This window comes from Leptodactylus fuscus, chromosome 6 (genome assembly GCF_031893055.1).
Source record: "Leptodactylus fuscus isolate aLepFus1 chromosome 6, aLepFus1.hap2, whole genome shotgun sequence".
Lineage (NCBI taxonomy): Eukaryota > Metazoa > Chordata > Amphibia > Anura > Leptodactylidae > Leptodactylus > Leptodactylus fuscus.
In genome coordinates, this window is record NC_134270.1 from 163,133,820 (window position 1) to 163,156,494 (window position 22,675).

General features: G+C 41.6%; 1 protein-coding gene across 1 annotated transcript; it reads right to left on the reverse strand.

Annotated features, from left to right (window-relative positions):
* Positions 1-436: 436 nt before the first annotated feature.
* Positions 437-20,109, reverse strand: CDA (cytidine deaminase). The gene is made up of 4 exons (XM_075277891.1): positions 19,882-20,109; positions 6,000-6,111; positions 2,437-2,494; positions 437-770 (listed from the first exon to the last, which is right to left on the reverse strand). The coding sequence occupies exons 1-4, from the start codon at positions 20,069-20,071 to the stop codon at positions 657-659; spliced, it is 474 nt and encodes a 157-aa protein (XP_075133992.1). The 5' UTR covers positions 20,072-20,109; the 3' UTR covers positions 437-656.
* Positions 20,110-22,675: the final 2,566 nt, after the last annotated feature.

Genomic DNA, 22,675 nt, shown 5'->3' on the forward strand with positions numbered 1-22,675 from the left:
GATATTACAACCCGCGGTGACCTCGAAGTTGTCTGATGACCCTCTACATGACTTCTAGCTCCATAACCAATGACCTAGCTACCTGTGGATGGGAGGGCGACCTTGGCGATCATCCATTTATAATGTCAGATTTGGTTGTGAGTAGAGTATTTGAGAACGCTGCTCAGACCAGAGTTATATAAGATTTATTTATCAGTATAAGTTCACACTAGAGATGACGGATTATATCATACAAGTGCCTGAAATAATAAAAATCATCAGTAACTATCAGTCCAGGACGCATCGTCTCCTATCAGAGGTTTAAAAATGTCTGTTCAGCTCACTCGAATATTTCTGATGGCCGTTGTTAATTCTTCCACTGGGGCTGTCACTCAGCTTTTCCAGACTCCTGAATGGCTAATCAGTCTAATAACATAAATATAGATGATGAGGATGTATTGTTGCACATTTAGTCAGATGTCATTCAGAACTCTAGGAAAGTTGTGTTCCAACCACATGCTCAGGGATGCAGTTGGAGGGAACGTTAATGGCCGAGAGCTGTCCTGTACCCCAGACGGAGGTATTCTCATCGCTGTATTTTGGGGTTCTCAGGGTCCGTCATCCTCTGCTATCCGTGCTGTATTCAATAAATAATATACATCTGGGGAAGATTCATTTTATGTCACAGTCAAGTTCTCAGGTCCGAAGGACATCGGCAGGAGCTGGTGAAGAGTCTTTAAGACGTAGGAGCCGTTTGGCTTGGTGAGGAAGATCTGCCACTCAGAGCCAAACTGCAAAAATAAGACACGGAATTTAGTAAGAGGAGATGAGAACGTTCATCTTAAAGGAATTGTCATATCAGGGAGTAACTAAAAGCTCATCTTGGGCCTCCCCTGTGCAACTTCTCCTCATAACCATAAGCCGTGTCCCTTACATACATTTTAGCAGCATTTACATTTCTCTTTCCTTCTCTAACTGGCCCAGACCTCCAAGAAGACTTACCCACACCATGTCAGCACACACAAGCTTCCCATCACCCCCCTACACTGCCGGCGCCCTCCATATAGCAATTTCCCTGTTATCCCACAGCCTTCCCCACAAAATCTCTCCTATAAGCTACTGGACAACTGCTATGTTTGTCACTAAAGGGATCATCTCCCTTCTGACAGTGGAAGGCTGTGTATCATAGGGATCATCTCCCTTCTGACAGTGGAAGGCTGTGTATCATAGGGATCATTTCCCTTCTGACAGTGGAAGGCTGTGTATCATAGGGATCATCTCCCTTCTGACAGTGGAAGGCTGTGTATCATAGGGATCATCTCCCTTCTGACAGTGGAAGGCTGTGTATCATAGGGATCATCTCCCTTCTGACAGTGGAAGGCTGTGTATCATAGATCTCCCTATCTATTTTTCCACATGTTTTTTTTTTTTTTTAAAAAGTGCGTCGCTTATTTTTGCAAAACACAGCGCGGAAAAAAACGTGCGGTTTTCGCCTCCCATTCACTTCTATTGCTTTCTTCAGGCGGAAAACACCTGAAGAAAGGTCATGTTGCTTATTTTTCTCTGCTAGCAGGTATCACTGGAAATGTACCGGCCCACAGAATGCAGGTGACATGTCTTTTTGGTTGCACATTAAACGCCGTAAAAACAAAGCCCATAAGAAAGTTGCATAAAATGAAGTTTTTTTACCAATTTCACCCCATTATGAATTCTTTTCTAGCCTCACTGTATATTATATGGAATATTATATGGTCACTAATAGAGATGAGCGAGTATTGTTTGGATCAGCCGATCCGAACAGCACGCTCGCATAGAAATGAATGGACGTAGCCGGCACACGGGGGGTTAAGCGGCCGGCCGCCATCAAAGCGGAAGTACCAGGTGCATCCATTCATTTCTATGGAGCGTGCTGTTCGGATCGGCTGATCTCAACAGTACTCGCTCATCTCTAGTGGTAACATTACGAAGTGCAATTTGTCCCACAAAAATTAAGTGCTCTCTTAATGTAAAAAAAAAAAAAAAAGTTATGGGTTTTGGAAGGCGGGGAGTTGAAAAATGTGTGTGGAGGAAAGGGGTTAATCTCTGCTGCTGTCATCCATGTCCTTTCCTATTGATGCTAATGTAAGGAACATGACATGACATCGTGTTTGTTTACTTTTGTAATGGAAGAAGAAAGTCTTGCACACAGAAAAGCAAAAAACCATGAGTGAAGAAAGCATACATAAATATAGGTGTACAGTATATATATATATATATATATATATATATATATATATACACTCCCTGGAAGGTAGGTGTATGTATACTGTATGCCCTGAAGGGTAGGTGTATATAAACCTTTAGTACCCTGAAGTCCCCCCTGTAATGAGAACTACACCGCCATCAGATTGAGGTGACATTGTTCTGTGTATGGTCGGTTGATCATTCAGTTAATTGATAAATAATTAACCCTCGCACCTCTCTCATGACCTGTCGGCAGGCTCCACACGGAGTTATGTATTCTTCCTCCACATCACTGCAAGAGAAAAGTGTGACAAAGCTATTACTGACATAATCCACACCAAAAATAATAACTTGCAGTTTTCACACTGGCCACTAGGGACACAGATGGCATTTTTCTTTAGCCCTCACTATTCCTGAGCAATCAGTGCAGTTAGTTTTGGTGCCTCATATGCTATTTAGGCTGTACAGTCGGTGGGCAGTGCTAGGCAGGACCCCATTGTTTGCTCCCACCTGACACCGCCCACATGACAGTAGAGAGCCTAAAGAGCATATCAGGCAACAGAACTAACACTCGTTGCTCAAGAATGGGAGGGGGTACAGAAAAAAATCCAACTTGATTGCAGCAGCCATAAAGCACTCATATACTAAAAGACCAATATTAGGCCTTACGTTTCCTGCACTTGGTGAATAGGAAGCAATTCAATGTGTTCATAGGGGCCATTCATGTATATGAACTTATGTTAATAGTTGGATTTTTTTTTACTTATAATAGATATAATAGATAAGCATATGATCCATAATATACTCCCAGGTAATAAGTAACTGAAGAGTAAGTGTTAAATCATATGTGGCAGAAGATCAGGTATCAATCATTAATCTGCGGGGTCAGGTCTGTGGCTTGTCCTCCGCTCGCTGCAATCATTAACAGCATGTCAGACTCTTATAAATCACAAAAAGACCCAAAAAGTTTCTCCTATTGTTCCCCATTTATCTGCCATTTACAGGCTGAAGAGCGGATTACAGGTGAATGCAATCCAATTTTTTCCATGGGGAGTCAGGAGGAACAGCTATCTGATGTGTAAGCCACTTTATACAATCACTATCTTTTCAGACAACGTTGTCTTATTACATATAGCATGTCATTCTGGACTAAAGTGTAATGCACTTTAAGGCTCCATTCACACGGAGTAACGCCAGGCGTTTTTTGTGTGTATTTTGTGTGTATTTTTACAGAAGTAAAAAGCAGTCTCCATTGAGTTCTATAGTAAAACGCTGGCGTTTTTTTACGTCTGTAATTTTACGTCCGTAATTTTACGTCCGTAAAATTACGGACGTAAAAATACAGGCGTATTTTACTATAGAACTCAATGGAGACTGCTTTTTACTGCTGTAAAAATACACACAAAATACACACAAAAAACGCCTGGCGTTACTCCGTGTGAATGGAGCCTAACTAAAAATGTGGCTGAAAAACCTCTCTAAAGTTACCACTAGGTGTCTCCCTTCTACGTAATTTGCAGTGTATTCCGGTACCAGGGAAGTTCCGTAAATAGATACTATTAAAAAGCAGGAAGGCTTCACAGTGAGTAGAAAGAGGAGGGGCTGGTCTCTTCCCACAATGAATGCAGAGGGGAGGGATTGTTTTTCTGCACAGTATGTATTCAATCTCACAGGTTACAATATAATTTTCTATGTACTTGTGTCTATGGGTTTTTATTCACAGATAGATACGTTAGCGGAATGGAACCCTCATTGAAGTCAATGGTGGACGGGTGACACTCAAATGTCATACGAGTAAATTTCGCTATAAAATTGTCCCCTCCCACCCTTAATCAGTTGTGATACTACAGTGTGCTTGAAAGTTTGTGAACCCTTCAGCATTTTCTATATTTCTGCATAATTTTGACCCAAGTCCTAAAAGTAGATAAATAGAACCAAATTGAACAAATAAGTGAAAAATATTCAATTTGGTAATTTATTTATAGAAGAAAACGATCCGATATCACATATCTGTGAGTGGTAAAAGTATGTGCACCCCCAGGGTATGTTCAAACACACAAAAAAAATCTGTATTCTAAGCAGATATTCTGCAGTGTGTAGATGAGGTTTGTTGTGCATTTGTTTCAGGCACCAGCTACACTATGTGATCAAAAGTATCCAGACACCCCCAAAAACATACGTTTTTCATATAAGGTGCATTGTGCTGCCCCCTACTGCCAGGTCCTCCATATCAGCGACCTCAGTAGACATTAGACATGGTGAGAGAGCAGAATGGGGCGCTCCGCGGAACTCACAGACTTCGAGTGTAGTCAGGTGATTGGGTGCCACACATCACGCAGGTCAATGCCAAACGACGCCTCGCTTGGTGTAAGGAGCGTAAACACTGGACGACTGAACAGTGGAAAAAGGTTGTGTGGAGTGACGAATAACGGTACACAATGTGGTGATCCGATGGCAGGGTGTGGGTATGGCGAATGCCCGGTGAACGTCATCTGCCAGCGCATGTAGTGCCAAAAGTAAAATTCGGAGGCAGTGGTGTTATGATGTGGTGGTGTTTTTCATGGAGGGGACTTGCACAGCTTGTTGTTTTGTGTGGCACTATCACAGCACAGGCCTACATTGATGTTTTAAACACCTTCTTGCTTCCCACTGTTGAAGAGCAATTCGGGGATGGCGATTGCATCTTACAACACGATGGAGCACCTGTTCATACTGCGCGGCCTGTGGCGGAGTGGTTACACCACAATAACATCTCTGTAATGGACTGGCCTGCACACAGTCCTGACTTGAATCCTATAGAACACCTTTGGGATGTTTTGGAACGCCGACTTCATGCTAGGCCTCACAGACCTACATCGATACCTCTCCTCAGTGCAGCACTCTGTGAAGAATGGGCGGCCATTCCCCAAGAAACCTTCCAGCACCTGATTGAACGTATGCCTGCAAGAGTGGAAGCTGTCGTCAAGGCTAAGGGTGGGCCAACACCATATTGTATCCAGCATTACTGATGGAGGGCGCCACCAACTTGTAAGTCATTTTCAGCCGGGTGTCCGGATACTTTTGATCACATAGTGTAGATGAAAAACTGCAGTGTGTGAACATAGCCTTAATAGGAATACCATAAGGTAATAAAACCTTTACAGCAATGTACAGTATGCCCGGGAGTGGCAGAGAGGTAGGAGGTAAGGGGTTAACAAGCTGTAGTGACAAGGTAATAATGTGACCAAGCTTTTTGTTAAAATATCCATAAAATCTTCACGTGCTCCGATTCATACACCTTAAGTGGCAAAAATATCCCGATTCTGCATTAAAAAATTTACGATGTGGTTTGTTAACTTTATAGAGACCTTGAGCTGGATCTGTTGCGGTCACCTTGTCCTCTAAGTTATGGGGGTGTTGTGCTGCTGGAAAACACTGGTGTGCACAGATACCTTTCCCTTCCAAAAGGTGGCGCTAGAAAAAGTTCCTCTGTTTCACCATCTTATTTGCATATTCCTTACCCAGAATTCTAAGCAGACCATGCATGATACAATAAGTCCTAAAACGTTCCTGTATACCTCACAGTGATGTCTCCTTGGTGTGACCTGGTACTCTTTCTGACCTAGGTATATCATGTGTGATCAAGGTCATGTTCATCCTGGGCCTCCTGGTTCTTGAATAGAATGACAGATTTACAGTTGGCACTGACGGCCAAACAACTAGAGACAGGGTGTGCAGAGTTGGCAAGGAAGAAGAAGACAGCACCATACTGGAACCTGCTGGAGAGAATTTTTCCCATATACCTGGTTCTCACCTACCTGGCTATAGCTATGGCCGTGAACTTCTTGGAGCCCTCGGACACAGCCGTCTGAATGGCGGTACGTTCTGCGCAGATCCCCAGAGTGTAACAGGCATTCTCAATATTGCAACCTATAAAATTGAGCAGATATAGCTGGTGTCAGATATGAGCAGGAACGGCTAGACTAGACTGCAAGACTAAAAGAGAAGAGGATCTGACAATCTCTCAGTCATTGTCATCAAAAAGAGAAAGTTTGTCACTATGAGGACAACCTGTGACATCACTGTGTGTATTATCCCTGTACTGTGACATCACTGTGTGTATTAACCCTGTACTGTGACATCACTGTGTGTATTATCCCTGTACTGTGACATCACTGTGTGTATTATCCCTGTACTGTGACATCACTGTGTGTATTATCCCTGTACTGTGACATCACTGTGTGTATTAACCCTGTACTGTGACATCACTGTGTGTATTATCCCTGTACTGTGACATCACTGTGTGTATTATCCTGTACTGTGACATCACTGTGTGTATTATCCCTGTACTGTGACATCACTGTGTGTATTATCTCTGTACTTTGACATCACTGTGTGTATTATCCCTGTACTGTGACATCACTGTGTGTATTAACCCTGTACTGTGACATCACTGTGTGTATTATCCTGTACTGTGACATCACTGTGTGTATTATCCCTGTACTGTGACATCACTGTGTGTATTATCTCTGTACTGTGACATCACTGTGTGTATTATCCCTGTACTGTGACATCACTGTGTGTATTATCCCTGTACTGTGACATAACTGTGTGTATTATCTCTGTACTGTGACATCACTGTGTGTATTATCCTGTACTGTGACATCACTGTGTATTATCTCTGTACTGTGACATCACTGTGTGCATTATCTCTGTACTGTGACATCACTGTGTGTATTATCTCTGTACTGTGACATCACTGTGTGTATTATCCCTGTACTGTGACATCACTGTGTGTATTATCCTGTACTGTGACATCACTGTGTGTATTATCTCTGTACTGTGACATCACTGTGTGTATTATCTCTGTACTGTGACATCACTGTGTGTATTATCCTGTACTGTGACATCACTGTGTGTATTATCCCTGTACTGTGACATCACTGTGTGTATTATCCTGTACTGTGACATCACTGTGTGTATTATCTCTGTACTGTGACATCACTGTGTGTATTATCTCTGTACTGTGACATCACCGTGTGTATTATCTCTGTACTGTGACATCACTGTGTGTATTATCCCTGTACTGTGACATCACTGTGTGTATTGTCCCTGTACTGTGACATCACTGTGTGTATTATCCCTGTACTGTGACATCACTGTGTGTATTATCTCTGTACTGTGACATCACTGTGTGTATTATCTCTGTACTGTGACATCATTGTGTGTATTATCCCTGTACTGTGACATCACTGTGTGTATTATCTCTGTACTGTTACATCACTGTGTGTATTGTCCCTGTACTGTGACATCACTGTGTGTATTATCCCTGTACTGTGACATCACTGTGTGTATCATCTCTGTACTGTGACATCATTGTGTGTATTATCCCTGTACTGTGACATCACTGTGTGTATTATCCATGTACTGTGACATCACTGTGTGTATTATCCCTGTACTGTGACATCACTGTGTGTATTATCCCTGTACTGTGACATCACTGTGTGTATTAACCCTGTACTGTGACATCACTGTGTGTATTATCCTGTACTGTGACATCACTGTGTGTATTATCCCTGTACTGTGACATAACTGTGTGTATTATCCCTGTACTGTGACATCACTGTGTGTATTATCCTGTACTGTGACATCACTGTGTGTATTATCTCTGTACTGTGACATCACTGTGTGTATTATCCTGTACTGTGACATGACTGTGTGTATTATCTCTGTACTGTGACATCACTGTGTGTATTATCTCTGTACTGTGACATCACTGTGTGTATTATCCCTGTACTGTGACATCACTGTGTGTATTATCCTGTACTGTGACATCACTGTGTGTATTATCTCTGTACTGTGACATCACTGTGTGTATTATCCCTGTACTGTGACATCACTGTGTGTATTATCTCTGTACTGTGACATCACTGTGTGTATTATCTCTGTACTGTGACATCACTGTGTGTATTATCCCTGTACTGTGACATCACTGTGTGTATTATCTCTGTACTGTGACATCACTGTGTGTATTATCTCTGTACTGTGACATCACTGTGTGTATTATCCTGTACTGTGACATCACTGTGTATTATCTCTGTACTGTGACATCACTGTGTGCATTATCTCTGTACTGTGACATCACTGTGTGTATTATCTATGTACTGTGACATCACTGTGTGTATTATCCCTGTACTGTGACATCACTGTGTGTATTATCCTGTACTGTGACATCACTGTGTGTATTATCTCTGTACTGTGACATCACTGTGTGTATTATCCTGTACTGTGACATGACTGTGTGTATTATCTCTGTACTGTGACATCACTGTGTGTATTATCTCTGTACTGTGACATCACTGTGTGTATTATCCTGTACTGTGACATCACTGTGTGTATTATCTCTGTACTGTGACATCACTGTGTGTATTATCTCTGTACTGTGACATCACTGTGTGTATTATCCTGTACTGTGACATCACTGTGTGTATTATCTCTGTACTGTTACATCACTGTGTGTATTGTCCCTGTACTGTGACATCACTGTGTGTATTATCCCTGTACTGTGACATCACTGTGTGTATTATCTCTGTACTGTGACATCACTGTGTGTATTATCTCTGTACTGTGACATCACTGTGTGTATTATCCCTGTACTGTTACATCACTGTGTGTATTATCCTGTACTGTGACATCACTGTGTGTATTATCCCTGTACTGTGACATCACTGTGTGTATCATCTCTGTACTGTGACATCACTGTGTGTATTATCCCTGTACTGTGACATCACTGTGTTTATTATCCTGTACTGTGACATCACTGTGTGTATTATCTTGTACTGTGACATCACTGTGTGTATTATCTCTGTACTGTTACATCACTGTGTGTATTGTCCCTGTACTGTGACATCACTGTGTGTATTATCCCTGTACTGTGACATCACTGTGTGTATCATCTCTGTACTGTGACATCACTGTGTGTATTATCCCTGTACTGTGACATCACTGTGTTTATTATCCTGTACTGTGACATCACTGTGTGTATTATCTTGTACTGTGACATCACTGTGTGTATTATCCTGTACTGTGACATCACTGTGTGTATTATCTCTGTACTGTGACATCACTGTGTGTATTATCCCTGTACTGTGACATCACTGTGTGTATTATCCCTGTACTGTGACATCACTGTGTGTATTATCTCTGTACTGTGACATCACTGTGTGTATTATCCCTGTACTGTGACATCACTGTGTGTATTATCTCTGTACTGTGACATCACTGTGTGTATTATCTCTGTACTGTGACATCACTGTGTGTATTATCCTGTACTGTGACATCACTGTGTGTATTATCCCTATCCTGTGACATCACTGTGTATTATCCCTGTACTGTGACATCACTGTGTATTATCTCTGTATTGTGACATCACTGTGTGTATTATCTCTGTACTGTGACATCACTGTGTGTATTATCTCTGTACTGTGACATCACTGTGTGTATTATCCCTGTACTGTGACATCACTGTGTGTATTATCCCTGTACTGTGACATCACTGTGTGTATTATCTCTGTACTGTGACATCACTGTGTGTATTATCCCTATCCTGTGACATCACTGTGTATTATCCCTGTACTGTGACATCACTGTGTATTATCTCTGTACTGTGACATCACTGTGTGTATTATCTCTGTACTGTGACATCACTGTGTGTATTATCCCTGTACTGTGACATCACTGTGTGTATTATCCCTGTACTGTGACATCACTGTGTGTATTATCTCTGTACTGTGACATCACTGTGTGTATTATCCTGTACTGTGACATCACTGTGTGTATTATCTCTGTACTGTGACATCACTGTGTGTATTATCCCTGTACTGTGACATCACTGTGTGTATTATCCCTGTACTGTGACATCACTGTGTGTATTATCTCTGTACTGTGACATCACTGTGTGTATTATCCTTGTACTGTGACATCACTGTGTGTATTATCCTGTACTGTGAAATCACTGTGTGTATTATCCCTGTACTGTGACATCACTGTGTGTATTATCCCTATCCTGTGACATCACTGTGTATTATCCCTGTACTGTGACATCACTGTGTGTATCATCTCTGTACTGTGACATCACTGTGTGTATTATCCCTGTACTGTGACATCACTGTGTTTATTATCCTGTACTGTGACATCACTGTGTGTATTATCTTGTACTGTGACATCACTGTGTGTATTATCTCTGTACTGTTACATCACTGTGTGTATTGTCCCTGTACTGTGACATCACTGTGTGTATTATCCCTGTACTGTGACATCACTGTGTGTATCATCTCTGTACTGTGACATCACTGTGTGTATTATCCCTGTACTGTGACATCACTGTGTTTATTATCCTGTACTGTGACATCACTGTGTGTATTATCTTGTACTGTGACATCACTGTGTGTATTATCCTGTACTGTGACATCACTGTGTGTATTATCTCTGTACTGTGACATCACTGTGTGTATTATCCCTGTACTGTGACATCACTGTGTGTATTATCCCTGTACTGTGACATCACTGTGTGTATTATCTCTGTACTGTGACATCACTGTGTGTATTATCCCTGTACTGTGACATCACTGTGTGTATTATCTCTGTACTGTGACATCACTGTGTGTATTATCTCTGTACTGTGACATCACTGTGTGTATTATCCTGTACTGTGACATCACTGTGTGTATTATCCCTATCCTGTGACATCACTGTGTATTATCCCTGTACTGTGACATCACTGTGTATTATCTCTGTATTGTGACATCACTGTGTGTATTATCTCTGTACTGTGACATCACTGTGTGTATTATCCCTGTACTGTGACATCACTGTGTGTATTATCTCTGTACTGTGACATCACTGTGTGTATTATCCCTGTACTGTGACATCACTGTGTGTATTATCCCTGTACTGTGACATCACTGTGTGTATTATCTCTGTACTGTGACATCACTGTGTGTATTATCCCTATCCTGTGACATCACTGTGTATTATCCCTGTACTGTGACATCACTGTGTATTATCTCTGTACTGTGACATCACTGTGTGTATTATCTCTGTACTGTGACATCACTGTGTGTATTATCCCTGTACTGTGACATCACTGTGTGTATTATCCCTGTACTGTGACATCACTGTGTGTATTATCTCTGTACTGTGACATCACTGTGTGTATTATCCTGTACTGTGACATCACTGTGTGTATTATCTCTGTACTGTGACATCACTGTGTGTATTATCCCTGTACTGTGACATCACTGTGTGTATTATCCCTGTACTGTGACATCACTGTGTGTATTATCTCTGTACTGTGACATCACTGTGTGTATTATCCTTGTACTGTGACATCACTGTGTGTATTATCCTGTACTGTGAAATCACTGTGTGTATTATCCCTGTACTGTGACATCACTGTGTGTATTATCCCTATCCTGTGACATCACTGTGTATTATCCCTGTACTGTGACATCACTGTGTGTATTATCTCTGTACTGTGACATCACTGTGTGTATTATCTCTGTACTGTGACATCACTGTGTGTATTATCCTGTACTGTGACATCACTGTGTGTATTATCCCTGTACTGTGACATCACTGTGTGTATTATCCTGTACTGTGACATCACTGTGTGTATTATCTCTGTACTGTGACATCACTGTGTGTATTATCTCTGTACTGTGACATCACCGTGTGTATTATCTCTGTACTGTGACATCACTGTGTGTATTATCCCTGTACTGTGACATCACTGTGTGTATTGTCCCTGTACTGTGACATCACTGTGTGTATTATCCCTGTACTGTGACATCACTGTGTGTATTATCTCTGTACTGTGACATCACTGTGTGTATTATCTCTGTACTGTGACATCATTGTGTGTATTATCCCTGTACTGTGACATCACTGTGTGTATTATCTCTGTACTGTTACATCACTGTGTGTATTGTCCCTGTACTGTGACATCACTGTGTGTATTATCCCTGTACTGTGACATCACTGTGTGTATCATCTCTGTACTGTGACATCATTGTGTGTATTATCCCTGTACTGTGACATCACTGTGTGTATTATCCATGTACTGTGACATCACTGTGTGTATTATCCCTGTACTGTGACATCACTGTGTGTATTATCCCTGTACTGTGACATCACTGTGTGTATTAACCCTGTACTGTGACATCACTGTGTGTATTATCCTGTACTGTGACATCACTGTGTGTATTATCCCTGTACTGTGACATAACTGTGTGTATTATCCCTGTACTGTGACATCACTGTGTGTATTATCCTGTACTGTGACATCACTGTGTGTATTATCTCTGTACTGTGACATCACTGTGTGTATTATCCTGTACTGTGACATGACTGTGTGTATTATCTCTGTACTGTGACATCACTGTGTGTATTATCTCTGTACTGTGACATCACTGTGTGTATTATCCCTGTACTGTGACATCACTGTGTGTATTATCCTGTACTGTGACATCACTGTGTGTATTATCTCTGTACTGTGACATCACTGTGTGTATTATCCCTGTACTGTGACATCACTGTGTGTATTATCTCTGTACTGTGACATCACTGTGTGTATTATCTCTGTACTGTGACATCACTGTGTGTATTATCCCTGTACTGTGACATCACTGTGTGTATTATCTCTGTACTGTGACATCACTGTGTGTATTATCTCTGTACTGTGACATCACTGTGTGTATTATCCTGTACTGTGACATCACTGTGTATTATCTCTGTACTGTGACATCACTGTGTGCATTATCTCTGTACTGTGACATCACTGTGTGTATTATCTATGTACTGTGACATCACTGTGTGTATTATCCCTGTACTGTGACATCACTGTGTGTATTATCCTGTACTGTGACATCACTGTGTGTATTATCTCTGTACTGTGACATCACTGTGTGTATTATCCTGTACTGTGACATGACTGTGTGTATTATCTCTGTACTGTGACATCACTGTGTGTATTATCTCTGTACTGTGACATCACTGTGTGTATTATCCTGTACTGTGACATCACTGTGTGTATTATCTCTGTACTGTGACATCACTGTGTGTATTATCTCTGTACTGTGACATCACTGTGTGTATTATCCTGTACTGTGACATCACTGTGTGTATTATCTCTGTACTGTTACATCACTGTGTGTATTGTCCCTGTACTGTGACATCACTGTGTGTATTATCCCTGTACTGTGACATCACTGTGTGTATTATCTCTGTACTGTGACATCACTGTGTGTATTATCTCTGTACTGTGACATCACTGTGTGTATTATCCCTGTACTGTTACATCACTGTGTGTATTATCCTGTACTGTGACATCACTGTGTGTATTATCCCTGTACTGTGACATCACTGTGTGTATCATCTCTGTACTGTGACATCACTGTGTGTATTATCCCTGTACTGTGACATCACTGTGTTTATTATCCTGTACTGTGACATCACTGTGTGTATTATCTTGTACTGTGACATCACTGTGTGTATTATCTCTGTACTGTTACATCACTGTGTGTATTGTCCCTGTACTGTGACATCACTGTGTGTATTATCCCTGTACTGTGACATCACTGTGTGTATCATCTCTGTACTGTGACATCACTGTGTGTATTATCCCTGTACTGTGACATCACTGTGTTTATTATCCTGTACTGTGACATCACTGTGTGTATTATCTTGTACTGTGACATCACTGTGTGTATTATCCTGTACTGTGACATCACTGTGTGTATTATCTCTGTACTGTGACATCACTGTGTGTATTATCCCTGTACTGTGACATCACTGTGTGTATTATCCCTGTACTGTGACATCACTGTGTGTATTATCTCTGTACTGTGACATCACTGTGTGTATTATCCCTGTACTGTGACATCACTGTGTGTATTATCTCTGTACTGTGACATCACTGTGTGTATTATCTCTGTACTGTGACATCACTGTGTGTATTATCCTGTACTGTGACATCACTGTGTGTATTATCCCTATCCTGTGACATCACTGTGTATTATCCCTGTACTGTGACATCACTGTGTATTATCTCTGTATTGTGACATCACTGTGTGTATTATCTCTGTACTGTGACATCACTGTGTGTATTATCTCTGTACTGTGACATCACTGTGTGTATTATCCCTGTACTGTGACATCACTGTGTGTATTATCCCTGTACTGTGACATCACTGTGTGTATTATCTCTGTACTGTGACATCACTGTGTGTATTATCCCTATCCTGTGACATCACTGTGTATTATCCCTGTACTGTGACATCACTGTGTATTATCTCTGTACTGTGACATCACTGTGTGTATTATCTCTGTACTGTGACATCACTGTGTGTATTATCCCTGTACTGTGACATCACTGTGTGTATTATCCCTGTACTGTGACATCACTGTGTGTATTATCTCTGTACTGTGACATCACTGTGTGTATTATCCTGTACTGTGACATCACTGTGTGTATTATCTCTGTACTGTGACATCACTGTGTGTATTATCCCTGTACTGTGACATCACTGTGTGTATTATCCCTGTACTGTGACATCACTGTGTGTATTATCTCTGTACTGTGACATCACTGTGTGTATTATCCTTGTACTGTGACATCACTGTGTGTATTATCCTGTACTGTGAAATCACTGTGTGTATTATCCCTTTACTGTGACATCACTGTGTGTATTATCCCTATCCTGTGACATCACTGTGTATTATCCCTGTACTGTGACATCACTGTGTGTATCATCTCTGTACTGTGACATCACTGTGTGTATTATCCCTGTACTGTGACATCACTGTGTTTATTATCCTGTACTGTGACATCACTGTGTGTATTATCTTGTACTGTGACATCACTGTGTGTATTATCTCTGTACTGTTACATCACTGTGTGTATTGTCCCTGTACTGTGACATCACTGTGTGTATTATCCCTGTACTGTGACATCACTGTGTGTATCATCTCTGTACTGTGACATCACTGTGTGTATTATCCCTGTACTGTGACATCACTGTGTTTATTATCCTGTACTGTGACATCACTGTGTGTATTATCTTGTACTGTGACATCACTGTGTGTATTATCCTGTACTGTGACATCACTGTGTGTATTATCTCTGTACTGTGACATCACTGTGTGTATTATCCCTGTACTGTGACATCACTGTGTGTATTATCCCTGTACTGTGACATCACTGTGTGTATTATCTCTGTACTGTGACATCACTGTGTGTATTATCCCTGTACTGTGACATCACTGTGTGTATTATCTCTGTACTGTGACATCACTGTGTGTATTATCTCTGTACTGTGACATCACTGTGTGTATTATCCTGTACTGTGACATCACTGTGTGTATTATCCCTATCCTGTGACATCACTGTGTATTATCCCTGTACTGTGACATCACTGTGTATTATCTCTGTATTGTGACATCACTGTGTGTATTATCTCTGTACTGTGACATCACTGTGTGTATTATCTCTGTACTGTGACATCACTGTGTGTATTATCCCTGTACTGTGACATCACTGTGTGTATTATCCCTGTACTGTGACATCACTGTGTGTATTATCTCTGTACTGTGACATCACTGTGTGTATTATCCCTATCCTGTGACATCACTGTGTATTATCCCTGTACTGTGACATCACTGTGTATTATCTCTGTACTGTGACATCACTGTGTGTATTATCTCTGTACTGTGACATCACTGTGTGTATTATCCCTGTACTGTGACATCACTGTGTGTATTATCCCTGTACTGTGACATCACTGTGTGTATTATCTCTGTACTGTGACATCACTGTGTGTATTATCCTGTACTGTGACATCACTGTGTGTATTATCTCTGTACTGTGACATCACTGTGTGTATTATCCCTGTACTGTGACATCACTGTGTGTATTATCCCTGTACTGTGACATCACTGTGTGTATTATCTCTGTACTGTGACATCACTGTGTGTATTATCCTTGTACTGTGACATCACTGTGTGTATTATCCTGTACTGTGAAATCACTGTGTGTATTATCCCTGTACTGTGACATCACTGTGTGTATTATCCCTATCCTGTGACATCACTGTGTATTATCCCTGTACTGTGACATCACTGTGTATTATCTCTGTACTGTGACATCACTGTGTGTATTATCTCTGTACTGTGACATCACTGTGTGTATTATCCCTGTACTGTGACATCACTGTGTGTATTATCTCTGTACTGTGACATCACTGTGTGTATTATCCTGTACTGTGACATCACTGTGTGTATTATCCCTGTACTGTGACATCACTGTGTGTATTATCTCTGTACTGTGACATCACTGTGTGTATTATCTCTGTACTGTGACATCACTGTGTGTATTATCCTGTACTGTGACATCACTGCGTGTATTATCTCTGTACTGTGACATCACTGTGTGTATTATCCTGTACTGTGACATCACTGTGTGTATTATCCCTGTACTGTGACATCACTGTGTGTATTATCTCTGTACTGTGACATCACTGTGTGTATTATCTCTGTACTGTGACATCACTGTGTGTATTATCTCTGTACTGTGACATCACTGTGTGTATTATCCTGTACTGTGACATCACTGCGTGTATTATCTCTGTACTGTGACATCACTGTGTGTATTATCCCTGTATTGTGACATCACTGTGTGTATTATTAGAGATGAGCGAACACTAAAATGTTCGAGGTTCGAAATTCGATTCGAACAGCCGCTCACTGTTCGAGTGTTCGAATGGGTTTCGAACCCCATTATAGTCTATGGGGAACATAAACTCGTTAAGGGGGAAACCCAAATTCGTGTCTGGAGGGTCACCAAGTCCACTATGACACCCCAGGAAATGATACCAACACCCTGGAATGACACTGGGACAGCAGGGGAAGCATGTCTGGGGGCATAAAAGTCACTTTATTTCATGGAACTCCCTGTCAGTTTGCGATTTTCGCAAGCTAACTTTTCCCCATAGAAATGCATTGGCCAGTGCTGATTGGCCAGAGTACGGAACTCGACCAATCAGCGCTGGCTCTGCTGGAGGAGGCGGAGTCTAAGATAGCTCCACACCAGTCTCCATTCAGGTCCGACCTTAGACTCCGCCTCCTCCGGCAGAGCCAGCGCTGATTGGCCGAAGGCTGGCCAATGCATTCCTATGCGAATGCAGACTTAGCAGTGCTGAGTCAGTTTTGCTCAACTACACATCTGATGCACACTCGGCACTGCTACATCAGATGTAGCAATCTGATGTAGCAGAGCCGAGGGTGCACTAGAACCCCTGTGCAAACTCAGTTCACGCTAATAGAATGCATTGGCCAGCGCTGATTGGCCAATGCATTCTATTAGCCCGATGAAGTAGAGCTGAATGTGTGTGCTAAGCACACACATTCAGCACTGCTTCATCAAGCCAATACAATGCATTAGCCAGTGCTGATTGGCCAGAGTACGGAATTCGGCCAATCAGCGCTGGCTCTGCTGGAGGAGGCGGAGTCTAAGATCGCTCCACACCAGTCTCCATTCAGGTCCGACCTTAGACTCCGCCTCCTCCGGCAGAGCCAGCGCTGATTGGCCGAAGGCTGGCCAATGCATTCCTATGCGAATGCAGACTTAGCAGTGCTGAGTCAGTTTTGCTCAACTACACATCTGATGCACACTCGGCACTGCTACATCAGATGTAGCAATCTGATGTAGCAGAGCCGAGGGTGCACTAGAACCCCTGTGCAAACTCAGTTCACGCTAATAGAATGCATTGGCCAGCGCTGATTGGCCAATGCATTCTATTAGCCCGATGAAGTAGAGCTGAATGTGTGTGCTAAGCACACACATTCAGCACTGCTTCATCAAGCCAATACAATGCATTAGCCAGTGCTGATTGGCCAGAGTACGGAATTCGGCCAATCAGCGCTGGCTCTGCTGGAGGAGGCGGAGTCTAAGGTCGGACCTGAATGGAGACTGGTGTGGAGCGATCTTAGACTCCGCCTCCTCCAGCAGAGCCAGCGCTGATTGGCCGAATTCCGTACTCTGGCCAATCAGCACTGGCTAATGCATTGTATTGGCGTGATGAAGCAGTGCTGAATTCAGCTCTACTTCATCAGGCTAATAGAATACATTGGCCAATCAGCGCTGGCCAATGCATTCTATTAGCTTGATGAAGCAGAGTGTGCACAAGGGTTCAAGCGCACCCTCGGCTCTGATGTAGCAGAGCTGAGGGTGCACAAGGGTTCAAGTGCACCCTCGGCTCTCCTACATCAGAGCCGAGGGTGCGCTTGAACCCTTGTGCAGCCTCGGCTCTGCTACATCAGAGCCGAGGGTGCGCTTGAACCCTTGTGCACACTCTGCTTCATCAAGCTAATAGAATGCATTGGCCAGCACTGATTGGCCAGAGTACGGAATTCGGCCAATCAGCGCTGGCCAATGCATCCCTATGGGAAAAAGTTTATCTCACAAAAATCACAATTACACACCCGATAGAGCCCCAAAAAGTTATTTTTAATAACATTCCCCCCTAAATAAAGGTTATCCCTAGCTATCCCTGCCTGTACAGCTATCCCTGTCTCATAGTCACAAAGTTCACATTCTCATATGACCCGGATTTGAAATCCACTATTCGTCTAAAATGGAGGTCACCTGATTTCGGCAGCCAATGACTTTTTCCAATTTTTTTCAATGCCCCCAGTGTCGTAGTTCCTGTCCCACGTCCCCTGCGCTGTTATTGGTGCAAAAAAGGCGCCAGGGAAGGTGGGAGGGGAATCGAATTTTGGCGCACTTTACCACGTGGTGTTCGATTCGATTCGAACATGGCGAACACCCTGATATCCGATCGAACATGTGTTCGATAGAACACTGTTCGCTCATCTCTATGTATTATCTCTGTACTGTGACATCACTGTGTGTATTATCTCTGTACTGTGACATCCCCAGCATCACATTTAGTCACCACACGTAGCCTTCATCCAGGGCTGGCGTTTTATTGGATCATTTGGGATCTCTTTAGGATTGTGTGTCATAAATACTTGGCATTAAAAGGGGAATGTCTCAGAAGTGTCTGAACTATGAGACGTTCGCACGGACACGTCTACAGGATACTTACAAGAATCCTGTGTTGTGCAATGTCTCCTGTACAGTGGATATGACACAATGTCAGACACTTCCTACAAGGTTGCTCACCGTTGAGTTATGGATGTGACACAATATTACATGACGATTTACTCCCCATCACAATGTTTTTTTTCTGCCTCCTGGTACAAAAACTGGGGCAATGGCACAAAATTTATCGAATGTCGGCCAAATGCAGGTAACTATTATCTGGATGTATGTAAATCTGCGACGCTCTATGCCTGGAGTGGTGTGAACACTGAATCAAAAAAGGGGGCGCACTTACTTTTATAAATTGGTTGCACATTTGTAGCAAATTAGACCACGCCCCCTAATGGAATCCCATCATAACTGGTGCCGCCATATTTCACCTACACAGATGTAATGTAATAAATCCATCATCTCTCCGTATAGCGGAGTACGCAGCACCACTACGGTAGATGGTACACATTGCAGGTCCCTGCACCTCCAGTATGGAGGTGACCAGTGACCCGTACTCTACAGGGACAAATGATGCCGAATTTCATATTTACCCAGGAAAATCCTCCCGTCCTGACTGAGCAGCGCCGCCCCGACTCTGAACCTGCTATAGGGGCAGTGGGCTTTGGTTTTGGCTTCATGGCTCTTTTGGATGAGTTTCTGGATCAGTTCCGGCTCCAGGCCGCAGTCGGGATTATTTAGGCCAGAATGGCCATTGTTGATATGGACGCCATCTTCATTCATCGTCTTAATGTAATTGTGGACTAGGATTAAATCCTAAATTTTCCTGCAAAAATGAGAATTGGGGAAAATGTATCAAAACCTTGTGGTGTAAATTGGGGCAAATTTATCGCAACACGGGATCAGGGGTCACCCACAAAATAAATGTAAATACCATCAATATTTGGCGTGACCTTTGCCCTTTACCTTCCATCAGTTCTTCTCGGTACTAAACTTTACTTATATAAAGTTGAAGTGAGGACATGCGTCCTGGGACAGCACCCAAAATCTTGGACTGTTCCGCTAAATGGAGGATTGTTGGGAGGTATGCATGTGAATCAAGTATAAATCATGAAAATCACTTTGTCCTCTATGTCCATTGACCTCATGCAGAGAAAGTAACCCTCCCCGATCATTGAGTAGACACAGCTCCTCCATCCTTCATGTAGCTGTTTATAGAAACCTCTCCTGGTGTCCACCTCAGGATCTGGTCTCTGGTGAGTAGGGTTAAGTGATCGAGGTCCCGATCGGCAATCAAGCAAATCGGGTTCTGCTGGAAAATGATCTGAAATTGGATTTTGAAATCTCAAGATTGGCTCAACCCCACTGTATATATAATATACAATTAGGATTGAGCGATCGGAATCGGCAATTGAGCAAATTTCACGATCGCAATCGGCTGGAAAATCAAATTTTAAAATAGATCCTGAAATCTCAAGATCGGCTCAACCCCACTGGTGAGTTTTGCTGAGGTGGAGGGTAAGATAACTTGAAGGTGTGAAATAAGTTATCTGGATATATATTATTTAGACCTCTTGCTGTCTGTATGGACTTTTCTATGTACTGTAATGTTTATAGTCCCTTTTCCTATAGGGCCCCTGTGCACCTGAGTATGCAGACATGTGAGTGACACCTGATCTGTACAGGGATCCTGTATGTAGGAGTCATGTACGGATCTGGGTGCAGCAGTAATGTTTATATACAGTGGGGGATGACAGTGATATCTCACAATAAGATCATGTGTATGATGAGAGAATAATAATACCGTACTAACATCTACATATCACATCACATGTAGCGCAGTCACAGGATCACACCATATTTACTGCTGGTAGGTGTAAAAGTTTATTGGTTATTGTACAAGGCTATAGTATGTGAGAATACAATGTGATGTTATAGTCCATGTAGTTCATGGCTGAAGGAATTTTACCCAAACATCCCTTTCCATACCTACTCATGGTGGCCCTGTCCTCTGTCAATAATCCCACCTATACATAGGGCCACTTCTAGATTTTTCCAGGGACACTGCCCTTCCCCATGTGCATCTATAATGGCCTTTCGTCAGCATCTGATCCATTGGTGTCCCGGTAATGATTTGGTCCACTGTCCATAGGTTAAGGACTTATAGATGTAATATCCTAGACCCCCATACCATATCCTCATGTAATGTGTCCTCTGATAAATCTGGATTTGTGAGGACAACATATTGGGGCTCCAGTATGGAATCCTTAAGGGTGTTCTGTTTTTGTATAGGGCATGTAGTTTACGTGGCTGCATAATTATTCCTGTTGCATCACATGTTTAGCAGTGGTTAGACGGGTCAGTGTTGGTGTTTGTCGTCTTTGTATTTGTTTTTTTTTTGTGAATGATTCTACTTTAATAATAAATAAAAGTTATATGGGGCGGTGATATTTATAGGTTACATACATATGTGCTATATATTGTATATTTCATGGCTGGAGGGTATATTTTATACTATAAGGAAGCTGTATACTGTATATTTTTTTTATATGGGTACTGTATATATTATGTTACATGGGTGCTGTACATATCACATTACATAGGTGCTGTATATATTACATGGGTGGTGTATATATTAGATTACTGTATACTATATTACATGGGTGCTGTATATATTATATTACATGATTGCTATATACTATATATTATATTACATCTATGCTGTATATACTATATTACATCCATGCTGTATATATAATATTATATGGTTGCTATATAAGTATATTATATTACATAGTTGCTGTACATATATTACATGGGTGCAGCATACTATATATTATATTACATAGGTGGTGTATATATTATATTACATGGTTACTATATACTGTATATTATATTACATGGGTGGTGTATATGTTATATTACATTTTTCCTATATACTGTGTAATACATTACATGGGTGCTATATACTGTATATTATATTACATCTATGTTGTATATACTACTGTATATTCCAGTACATGTTGCTGTATATATAATATTATATAGTTGCTATATTAGGTATATTATATTACATAGTTGCTGTACAAATATTACATGGGTGCTGTATACTATATTATATTACATGGGCGCTGTATATATTATATTACATGTTTTCTATATACTGTATATTATATGATATATAATATATTACAAGAGTGTTAAATACCATATATTATGTCACATGGGTACTGCATATATTATATTATATCATATTATTGCTGTAAATATTGCATTACATGATTTCTGTACAAATATGGAATGGGCCCCCACTTACCTTGTACTATCTAATATACTGGTGTTTTTTGTGCCTTGGCCCCCCTGAGACTCCAGGGCCCGGTAGTGATT